The 10119-nt window shown below is 37.8% G+C and overlaps 3 protein-coding genes across 7 annotated transcripts; all 3 read right to left on the reverse strand.

The window, feature by feature from the left end:
* Positions 1 to 533: 533 nt before the first annotated feature.
* Positions 534 to 1766, reverse strand: LOC111797193 (abscisic acid receptor PYL2-like). 2 transcript variants are annotated; one of them, XM_023680140.1, is made up of 2 exons: positions 1211 to 1766; positions 534 to 1071 (listed from the first exon to the last, which is right to left on the reverse strand). In XM_023680140.1, exons 1-2 carry the CDS (start codon positions 1434 to 1436, stop codon positions 728 to 730), a joined length of 570 nt encoding a protein of 189 aa, XP_023535908.1. In that variant the 5' UTR covers positions 1437 to 1766; the 3' UTR covers positions 534 to 727. The 2 variants fall into 2 exon arrangements, with proteins under 2 accessions (XP_023535908.1, XP_023535909.1); XM_023680141.1 differs by having other exon boundaries at positions 534 to 1068; positions 1211 to 1765.
* A 2815-nt stretch (positions 1767 to 4581) lies between these two features.
* Positions 4582 to 7833, reverse strand: LOC111797523 (protein REVERSION-TO-ETHYLENE SENSITIVITY1-like). Of its 2 annotated transcripts, XR_002815554.1 has the most exons (4): positions 7658 to 7833; positions 6066 to 6506; positions 4892 to 5816; positions 4582 to 4799 (listed from the first exon to the last, which is right to left on the reverse strand). XR_002815554.1 is itself a non-coding variant. In XM_023680544.1 (3 exons), the coding sequence occupies exons 2-3, from the start codon at positions 6372 to 6374 to the stop codon at positions 5394 to 5396; spliced, it is 732 nt and encodes a 243-aa protein (XP_023536312.1). In that variant the 5' UTR covers positions 6375 to 6506; positions 7658 to 7833; the 3' UTR covers positions 4582 to 5393. The 2 variants fall into 2 exon arrangements, 1 of the variants encoding a protein (XP_023536312.1); XM_023680544.1 differs by having other exon boundaries at positions 4582 to 5816.
* Positions 7834 to 8293: 460 nt separating this feature from the next.
* Positions 8294 to 10099, reverse strand: LOC111796951 (uncharacterized protein ycf36). 3 transcript variants are annotated; one of them, XM_023679774.1, is made up of 5 exons: positions 9379 to 10099; positions 9214 to 9242; positions 9069 to 9125; positions 8732 to 8988; positions 8294 to 8639 (listed from the first exon to the last, which is right to left on the reverse strand). In XM_023679774.1, the coding sequence occupies exons 1-4, from the start codon at positions 9860 to 9862 to the stop codon at positions 8746 to 8748; spliced, it is 813 nt and encodes a 270-aa protein (XP_023535542.1). In that variant the 5' UTR covers positions 9863 to 10099; the 3' UTR covers positions 8294 to 8639; positions 8732 to 8745. The 3 variants fall into 3 exon arrangements, with proteins under 3 accessions (XP_023535542.1, XP_023535539.1, XP_023535540.1); XM_023679771.1 differs by having other exon boundaries at positions 8294 to 8634; positions 9379 to 10094; XM_023679772.1 differs by having other exon boundaries at positions 8294 to 8620; positions 9379 to 10092.
* Positions 10100 to 10119: the final 20 nt, after the last annotated feature.

The following is a 10119-nucleotide window of genomic DNA, read 5'->3' on the forward strand; positions in this document are numbered from 1 at the left end:
ACAAGCAATCCCCACGCGTTCTTTCGTCTTTCGGTCTCTCTCATCGAAACTCCAAACTTCCATCCATCTCTACAAAAGTGTTTCTTCAAAATATTAGAAAAACCCATTTAAAAGTGATTTTTCTTTCAAAAGTGCTTTCAAAATGCAAATAAATATAAGAATCAAAGTCCAAATAATTAAATGAAAAAGTCAACTATGGAGGGTTTCAAGTGACACAAACTTATGATAAGAACAAAAAAATGATTTTCCTTAAGAAGCAAATAATCCAATAATCAAACTTGTGATGATCATTAAATCACGCAATTGCATGTGAAGAGCACTTTAGTAGATTGCTTTTGCATTAATATATAAATTTGTTCCAACCAGGTTTTGCTTTAATTTAATACGCTATTCTAAATCTTCGTAATTATATAATTATATAATCTTTTAGTTTCTAAGTAAAGCAGAGATTAAAAAAACCCATAATTCATTTATTGATAAAACATCAATTAAGACAATATTTGTCCTATATATATATATATATTATATATATATAATATGAATCAGGTAATTTCTTCTCCCAACCAATCCATTATCCGCCAACCCAATGAATTAGAACAAGCGAAAATTCAAATTCAACCTGCAAAAACATTCCGACCCACCACTAATCATCATACGAACATTTAAAAATAAATGAAAAAAACGTCCCATCCCATCCTCCGCCGGCGGAGATCCGCCGTCGCCACCCCTAATTGTGTTCATGCAGAGAGGCCATGACAACCCCAGCAAGTTTTTGAAGATTCAACTTGATGACGGTGTCCACAAACATTTTCGTGTCCTCGCCGGTGTTCCCTTCCGGTATGTCGACGATATAAGACTCTAAAACGATGGTGTAAACTTTGCCGTCTTTGTTGAACTCGTTCACTGACGTCACTGATCGGTAATTGTTCAGCCGGTGCTCTCCTCCGACGACCTTGAAGCTCAAAATATGCTTCTCGTCGTCCAAAATCTCTAGCCTTTCTGTGCTCGTTGATGCCGGGAGACCGGAGACGACAGTCACCTCTCTGATGCTGCCAACGCCGCCATCACCTGCTATTCAAAGCACATTACAACCAAAAAAAACATGTTTTGAACGTTAAATTAGTTTTGAAATACTAAAAAATCACCATTTATGTAAATTATGCATGATTTGGGTCAACAAAGAATAATGAGACCATCTTTAAACGCTGACCTGACATTTTGCAGCTTTTGATGAAATGCTTATACTTCTGGGGATTGTCGAAGCTGCGGACGAAGGGCCAGACGGCGTCGAGAGGGGCATCGATGCGTTGGGTGATGAGGGAAGTGGTAGTGTTGGGAGAAGCTTCAAATTTGTGGTAATTTTCAATGAGGCCTTCAAGTTCTTGGTATTCCTCTGCCTCTAATCCCTTCAATGGTGACGTTTTCTTGGCGGCCATTACAACACCACAAGAATTTTACATCTATTCTAATTCTGATCTTTCAATGAACACACTGCAACTTGGGGGAATCTTAGACAAAGCTTTGAGCCTTTGCTGACGAACGGATCTCTATATATATTATGTGCAAAACCAGGACAGGAAAGATGTAGCAGTAGATGCACGAGGGACCCCCACTTTCTTTTGGACAACCATGCCCTTGGGATTTCCCATTATTGTATATTCTAGTTTATTAAATAAAAAAAACAAATTTCTTTTCACGAGACCACACTCACTATAACAACCTAAACCCACCGCTAGTAGATATTGTCCTACCTACTACAGGCAGATATTGTTCTAACAGCCCAAGCCCACTGCTAACCTTTCAAGCTTTCCCTCAAGGTTTTTAGAATGTGTCTGTTAGGAGAGGTTTCTACACTCTTATCAATAATAATGCTTCCTTCTCTTTCCCAACCGATGTGGGATCTCACCCTACAGTAGAATAAGTCAATAACTTAGAGAGATATAATGCTATAACAGAACGATGGAAGTTACAGATATATTAATGCATATAGTTGTGCTAATAGTGTTCTAATCCATGAATTATAAATGATTAAATTTTGATTACCATAAGGAATCAAAATAGATGTTCGCATCTGATACTGATTAAACGAACCAGACACACAATAACTATACGAGGAAGGTTCATGTCAATAGCAAAAAGGAGGCTGCTTAGAGAGGCTATTTTGTATGTTTTTAATGAGAAGAAGACAAGACTAAGAGTCATTTAAATTTGGGTCTTACCGAGGTGGTAGCAGCAGAAGCAGCAGTGGCAGCAGCAGCAACAAAACTCATTTTGGGTTTTGACCAACCTAACCATTTGTTATTTATCCATCAAATATTCATACCTTATTCAAATTTGCTGCACACATCTATCTAGCTAGCTGTCATGTGAGGGATCAAAAGCTCACAACTTTCTGCAAATTATAAATGCTCTGCCTCATAAAAGTTCCCAATTTTCAATGCCCTAAGGACATCTGGATCAAAAATAAGACTTTCTATATAGTCTCGAATAATGAAATGGAAGCAAAATTTACTTGCTAATCTCACAAACTTACAAATAAAGATTATACTATACAAAACCTATTGTAATACACAATTCAAACACAGCTGTGAGAATTCAGACTTTTCAGACTCAAATTGCTTAATTCATAAATCATGAGAGAGAGAAGAGAGAGAGAGAGGGCTAAAATGTAAAAGGAGCTGTGGTAAACGTTGGAAAGGCAAAGTTGGAGATTCGTGGATCATGTGAAATGTATAACAAACTCCTACGTGATCTTAACTCCTCTTTGCAGGATTCCTCACACTTTAAACTCAGAAAATAAACAAGAAAGAAAAAAAAATACAATATGAGATTTAAAATGGGTTGATATATCTAGAGGATTGTTGGGAGGGAATACCACATTGACTAATTTAAAGAATGATCATGGGTTTATAAGTACGGAATATATCTCCGTTATTACGAGGCCTTTTGGGTAAGATTAAAGAAAAACCATAAGAGTTTATGCTAAAAGTCCTATCGTAAAGAGTCGTTATTCCTAAGTGTTAATAAAGTTTGATGTTTGAGGTGGTAGAGGGCTATCTTCCATCCAGTACTTGGTTTCTTGTATCAATGCAGAGTTTGAGAAAAAGGAAGTGAAGAGAGACAGCTTTAAACGTGGTCTGCAATCTAGAAATTTCTAGTTTAGCCTGCTTTTTTTTTTTTTTCCTTTATTCCATGTATATCTCAAACACAGCTGGAGCTTGTTTGACTTTGACCAAACAGTTCTACAAGAACAAAACTTGGTTTCTTATTCTAACACATCTCATTCTCATCTAGGCTTGATTACAATGGTTGTTAAGATTTGTGCGCTGGGGATTATTATTATTATTATTATTATTATTAGATAGAGAAATGGGAAAGTGGGGTCAAGGGACAGTCTGGAGGAAACCCAAGAGTGAAGAAAAGAGTTAGAGGTGGTGGGGGTTGAGAAGAGGCATTGGAGGAAGGACTGAAGTGATGGTGTTGGTGTTGGTGTTGGTGTCGGTGCTTACATAAGCCATTGGGGGTGAGAGAGACATCAATCTCGGGCTTATAATGCCTGCCTTTCTCTGCCTCCAATCAAACTCAATGCTGGTTTTGTCCTCACTCATCCCACTAGGACTTGCCTTGGATTTCACCCATCCTACCCTTTACCCCATTATTATATTCAGCCTCCGCCTCAACCTCTAGCACACTGATTTCCTACAACAGTTTCTGGCTCACGGCTCCATTAATATATCAACTCATCTAACTGGATAACTCTTTATTACATATTTTTTAAAAGATCTAATCTCCATCTTATCATATAGTATTCAACTGTCTAAAGCTTTCTTTTTTAAAAATCTATCTCGTATCTAACATGGCATGGTACTACGCTACAAAAACTATAAAAACTTTCTTCAAACTACTTTTTGGTTCTAACCCAACACAGGTAGCTTGAGTTCAAACTCATTTTCTCAAAGTTTCTTCACGTTTTTTTTTCCCTACCTACCTTTGTATCACAAGATCAACCCATAGATTGTTATAGACTCAATGTTATAAAATCTACAATTTATCTAACTACGAACTAGAGATCATTCAAATGCACATCATAAGAAATTAGACGTCATCAACTTAAGTAAGATTATATCCCACTAAGCATATTTATTAGGGTCAAGAAAAATATTTTCACTCGCATCCAAATCGAAGAACAGTACTATGTATAAAAAAAGAATAATCACCTCCAACAGTCACTTGAAGTGTACATGAAAGTATTAAGAAAATCAACTAAACCATTGTCCAAGTATGCTAAGGATTGTCACTCTTGTATCACTGAGTGATTGAAGAAGACGATTGTCCAAGTATGCTAAGGATTCAGAATGTTAATTGGGCTAGCTCAGAAGAGGCTGTCTCTGAATTTCTTTTTAACTCTACCGTGGAAATCATAATGGAAGTGTGGGTGGATATAGATCTTTTATTTGATAGAACTACCATATGATTGTGGGTTCTGTATCCTTCCCTTTCCTCTTATACTCATTTCTTTTGGTTACGTTAAGTATAAGCCACAATAATGCATCTGTTTCATGGCTTAAGTTTTTTACACAATTCCGCTCCAACTTTGTTCATATTCATAGAAGACAAAGTGATTACAGAAAAGTCGTGCCAAATGGCTCATGCTACTGATGTAATATAACAGGAAAACAAAGTAGCTCACTTGGTGACTACATTCTGCCTGGAAAGCTTTCTGTATTTGATTAAACTTTGCTTCCAGAGATTTTCGATTGAATCAGCAATCACTTCAGCGCTAGATTTCATGTAACCACCTGAAAAATGGAATTTAAACATCATCTGTTAACAAACAATACTCCAAGAGACTTAAATAGGCTGATTAGAAGAACCGAAAATAAAAGCATACCCGGCGTCTTTAACAGCAAAAACTGAAAGGGATTTCATGAATCCTGAACATCGCATGATCGAGATCGCAAACAAAGCAGGAAAGAGATGAACAAGTAAACAATCTGGGTCGATTAGAGCTCGATTGACAGGGAGTTGACCGAACCTAGTATGGATTCGGTCCATTTCGGATGAAGGATTTTAAATTTGGAATTTTCTATTTGAGATTGGGATGTGCAATCGGTCTGAGGAATCATAAAATAACAATGGACACGCATTATTATCAAAAGAGAACATTATAATAAAACCAAGCATTATAAAATTTTAGACGGAAAACAGATCTTAATATTTAAACAAATACAATGCTGAAGCTTTCAAATGAACCAAAATAGTATGTTTCTACACGTTATATAAAACTCTATGTTGCTATAAGTTCAAAGTTCAACAAATATGAGCAAACATTCTCTCTCAATGGATGGAGAACCATCACTCGGTGATTCTCAATTACAAATGTTCAACCAAATCTAGCATTCCAACAGGCTTTTTATACAATAAGTACCCATAACAAACCAACCAACCAAAAGGAGAAAAAGAGATGACAGTCCAATCAAGAAGGGCCATCCAACCATGGCAATGCCCAGGCAGCCCACCAGAATAAAGGGAAGGAATGATCTTACAATTGACATGCCATTAACCCAATGCCCCTTGAACAGAATTAGAGCTGCTACATTTATCATGTTCCAACTCATCGATCCATTGTAACAAAGACGGTTCAGACAATTGGCAACAAAGGAGTGGGAGTTGCATGTAAAAAGGTTGTACGACTTATGCTCGAAATACCGTGTACTTGATTGTAGGCCATCGTCCCAGGTAATGGCAGTTCCATATTGTGAATGCTGGTAGCCCTGGTTACATTTATGCGCAGCTAAGCTTGTCGGGAAGCAACACTGCAAAAAAAACAAGGTTTCAATACGATGTTAATGATCCATCATTAAATTTTACACTGTTTACAGAGATAATAACTGGTAAGAGAGACTATGACAGCCATCCTTGAAACAAGATGGCATTGCACCCAGGGGAGAGATAGCTAACAAAGAAAGCGTAGATAGTTTCAGTAAAAAGCAGTACGTATTCACATAGGAAACAGGGCGCTAATTTCACGAAATATTTATGTGAACTGATTGCTATGGACTTACTTTTTCTCGGTCGAGTTGATGGTACCTCGCAACAGAACCAAATGCAAAATCATTGGTATTCACAAAATTTGATCCTGCGAAATCTAGAGTAGCTCCATCCTCTCTGCAAATCCCAACATGGCCAATGAAAGGTGCCAACCAAGAGACAACAGGAAGAGGAGTCCAAACCAAACAGCATGGGAACTTCGCTTGGTCCGGATCGATTGCATCTAGAGGCCAAAATTCATGTTTTATGCCCTGCGTAGAACTGACGAGTTCAATATCATAAACTGCTTGTGGCTTCATTTTAGAATACCTTCCGGGTACCATATAGCTTTGTTAATAATTGGAACAGATGCATCAGGCCACACACTGAGAGAAACTGAATTTGCTTGCAGCTAAAGAAAACAACCAAATCTGCAATCCCTTCATCATCATGGATGCAGGGTTCAGAGTAGTAATCTGTTGCAACACCAAAACTTTCTCAAACGGATGAACAAACAACAGGATTAAAAGGCAAGAACAAATCAAAGTTCATTATTCAAGATCATTACAATGATCAATTGTCAGTTCAGAATATGGCAGACATAAACCATTTCAAGTTCTAATCGAAATTCATTAAACCATGTAACCATCATCAACCTTCCATTATGTCTCTTCTTCGTTTAAAAAATTGCAATTTTACGTTACAAATATTTTCAGTTTAAGGTTCTGTGGCTGATCTAATACTTGACATTTCACAAAAAAAAAAAAAAATTGATCAGGTCAAGAATCTAAGATGAAATTATCCTGTATCAATCGCCAAATGGTTAAAGATCCACATTATTTTTTATTTTCTAACCCCAGCTAACTTCATTTTAATATTAATGATCACTCAAACGTTATCATACTCCATTCTTTGGATTCGTGCATTGATCATGGTACAGTTCGAACTCTTTCATGATATTTCCTTCCACAATGAGCTCACCCCACTGATCGACGGAAAAACCCGCGTGGCCCAATCCTATGATACAACTATAAAACTTCCCAATCTATTAAACATATATAATGTTTCAGGATCTAACGATAGTTCGTCGTATATTTATTCAGTCGAAAGCCTATTTTCAAAATCGGTCAACAACGAAAGATTTATCAATTATCGACTTTGATCTTAAGCCGCAACGAATAAATGTGGATAGATATTCTTCACAATTAAATTCCTCCCATCTGCATCTTCTCATGCCCCTAGATCGAAGATTTTTCTTAAGCACTACTCAGCATTCTAAAGCAGAGATCACAATCCACGAATTAAAATCGGAGCGAGACTACATGATTTTAGGGCCTAAAAAAATCCCAAAAAACACGCAATCAACTCCGTCTTTTTTGTTATATATATATATATAAAAAGGTAATTCAGCGCAGCAAATAGACCTCACAGAAAAACGAAAAGCTACTGAAACTAGAAGGAATAGAAACTCCATTTCTCAGGACTCCTCTACGACTACCGCCGCCAGTCCTTAAGATTTGAGTTGATTAGAACAAAATACATTTGAGAAGAAGAAGAAGAAGTGATGCAAACAAAACAAATTTCAAAGGAAGGAGTGTAGAGCAAAGAAATGAAGCCCGAAACTCACCTGTAATGGTCAGTGAAGAAAGCGTGAGAGTGAGAAAAACAGGGGAACGAAGCAGAGGAAGAAGACGAAATGGTTGTAGTGAAAATGGCCGGATCGTTCATCGCTGAGAATTGAAGCCCGCCACGACCGGTACCATTTATTCCGACTCCCGACAAAAAAAAAAAAAAAAAAAAAAAAAAAAATGATAATTATTCACTTTGCCCAGCCAGAAAGAGAACGGCGGTTGAAGAAGCAGATGCATGAACCCAACCCGGATATTTCCACGTGGAGCCCTCTTAACACATTTAAAATTATTCGCTCCCACATTTAAAAAAAAAAAACAATTTTTATCTCTTTTTTTTAGTATATAGGTTTTTAATATGTTTAACACACCAAAAATTCGAATTTTTAGCTGAATAGTGCATAATTAATTTTTTTAAAAATAATAATAAAAGAAGATTCTAGATAAAAAAATAATAATAAAAATAAATTTTTTAACATGAACAATTATTTCTAAAATGGTCACATGTAATGACGATGATTCAGCCACAAATTTGGACTATGCCTAAAGTATGTGGACAATCGAAATATTACATTGGGAAGCGTGAAGCCGATGGAGATAATTTTATTTATTTATTTATTTATTGAAAAACGGACTGAACAGTAAAAAAAAAGTCGTTGATTGCAAAATTTGTAAACAGGATTTAAGGAAAATTCGACAACAAAAAAGAGAATATAATTAAAGTAAATAATAATTGAACGCAATACAGGTGTCAGCTTCTTATTGGTTAACTATTAAGCAATAGAGGAGCATCTGGACTGAGTCTGTAGAAACTGGTGAGGTGGCTACTGGGCTGGGCTCATTCGGTAGAAACTGGTGCGGTAGCTACTGGGCTGGGCTCATTCTATGATTTGGGCTGGGCTCATTCTATGATTTGGGCTGGGCTCATTATGTGATTTGGGCTTTTCCTTTACAAATTAAGCCTGCCAGTTTCAATCTACTCTGTCATGAAATTAGAAACGTAGGAAACGGAGAAAATAGATAATTTTAAAAAATTATTATTTAAGAAAAAAAATATTAATCAAAACAGTTACCAGCGAAGTGAATGTCATTGAGGAAGATCATCTTCGCCACGCCCACAGAACGCATCAGGCTCGAAAGATCTGGCGGATTCGTCGCTATAAACGCCGGGAATGACTCTGCTGCTGCCGTCATCTGCTGCATATTTTCCGGTGAAGAAAGGCCTCAGCAATTGGCCTCCATCAATGTTGATGAGCACAATAATGGACACAAACAGAGATGCCGCAAGGCTAACGAGAGTGTATTTTAGCCTACTGAGCACCGGCTTCACCTGAGAAGATTTCTAAATTGCAACTGAAACTTGGATTTATGGAGAGGAAGTCGAAATTAGGATCGAGATCGGTTGCTTACAGTGTAGGAACCGAGGAGGCGATCGCGGGCTAAAACTTCGGCGGTTTTTACCCAAATCTGCAAACATGAGCTCTTAATTTCAGAGATGAAATGGAACCTTGATCCTATGAGAAGAAGAAGAAGAAGAAGAACTGTCTGAGTGTACCTGGCCGTCGTACCATCCGGTCTCTTCGTCTGTATAAAGGAAATTTTCAGAACGATGATGAAATTTTTTTCACTAGACATGGAAAGAAAAGAATCCAGTACTATCTTTGAACGAAGAACTGCGATTCTAGGGCTAAAAGTAAGAAACACAGAAATGAGAGTTTACATTCTACAGTCGCACTGAGTAGACGGTTACCGACGTAAGCCCAACCGAGATACATCCTGACAACCGCGATCGTAACGAATAATATTCCACTCGAAACAGCGCAAAGAGATCGACTCAACGGATCCGATTCGACCCCCACGGTGCCGAACCAAGCAACCGGAAGTCCGATGAAGAGCGCAAAGGAAGCACCCGTGGCGACCAATCGAGAACAGTACTCAACTATATCACCGACAGCCCAGGAGAAGGGGAAAGAGGTGGAGAGAGTCTGATATTCGTTAATCGGCAGCTGCTCCGGCGGAACAGGGCAGCCAGTATCCGACGGCATGTTGTTTCCTTTTCGGAAAGAGAAGGAGAGGGATATTCTGGAAGGGGAATTTCGGAGGTGGAATGGTCTTGGGTTTTTGAACGGTGAAATTAGTGGTCTGGGGTTCGGTGCGGACGGAAAGAAAGTCGCCGGCGATGGTTTTCCCGGGAGTATATACATGACTCAGGTCACAGGTATTTGGTTCCCGACGACCGGGCAACGATTTATGCTATGTATCCGGTTGCCCAAACTCTCTATCCAAATTAGATTTTTGGAATGGAAATACATGATAGATTGAGTGGTTCACATCTACCGATCTTGCCATTTGAAATTCATGTTTAAATTTCTACATCTAACGATCTAACGATATTGCACAAACAGCATGTAAATAGCTACAATGTTAGCCATGTTCTTCATTTTTGCTAGAAAAAGAAAGA

The sequence above is a fragment of the Cucurbita pepo genome, chromosome LG06 (genome assembly GCF_002806865.2).
Source record: "Cucurbita pepo subsp. pepo cultivar mu-cu-16 chromosome LG06, ASM280686v2, whole genome shotgun sequence".
Classification (NCBI taxonomy): domain Eukaryota; kingdom Viridiplantae; phylum Streptophyta; class Magnoliopsida; order Cucurbitales; family Cucurbitaceae; genus Cucurbita; species Cucurbita pepo.

Excerpts from the sequence above, each read along its gene's own strand:
- LOC111797193 (XM_023680140.1), bottom strand. The coding sequence starts at position 1,436 with ATGGCCGCCAAGAAAACGTCACCATTGAAGGGATTAGAGGCAGAGGAA. Across the intron at positions 1,072-1,210 it reads CAAAAGCTGCAAAATGTCAG|CAGGTGATGGCGGCGTTGGC; the intron begins GTCAGCGTTTAA and ends TGCTTTGAATAG.
- LOC111797523 (XM_023680544.1), bottom strand. The coding sequence starts at position 6,374 with ATGGTACCCGGAAGGTATTCTAAAATGAAGCCACAAGCAGTTTATGAT. Across the intron at positions 5,817-6,065 it reads ATCAACTCGACCGAGAAAAA|TGTTGCTTCCCGACAAGCTT; the intron begins GTAAGTCCATAG and ends TTTTTTTTGCAG.
- LOC111796951 (XM_023679774.1), bottom strand. The coding sequence starts at position 9,862 with ATGTATATACTCCCGGGAAAACCATCGCCGGCGACTTTCTTTCCGTCC. Across the intron at positions 9,126-9,213 it reads CCGGATGGTACGACGGCCAG|ATTTGGGTAAAAACCGCCGA; the intron begins GTACACTCAGAC and ends TCATGTTTGCAG. Across the intron at positions 8,989-9,068 it reads GCCTCCTCGGTTCCTACACT|GTGAAGCCGGTGCTCAGTAG; the intron begins GTAAGCAACCGA and ends AAATCTTCTCAG.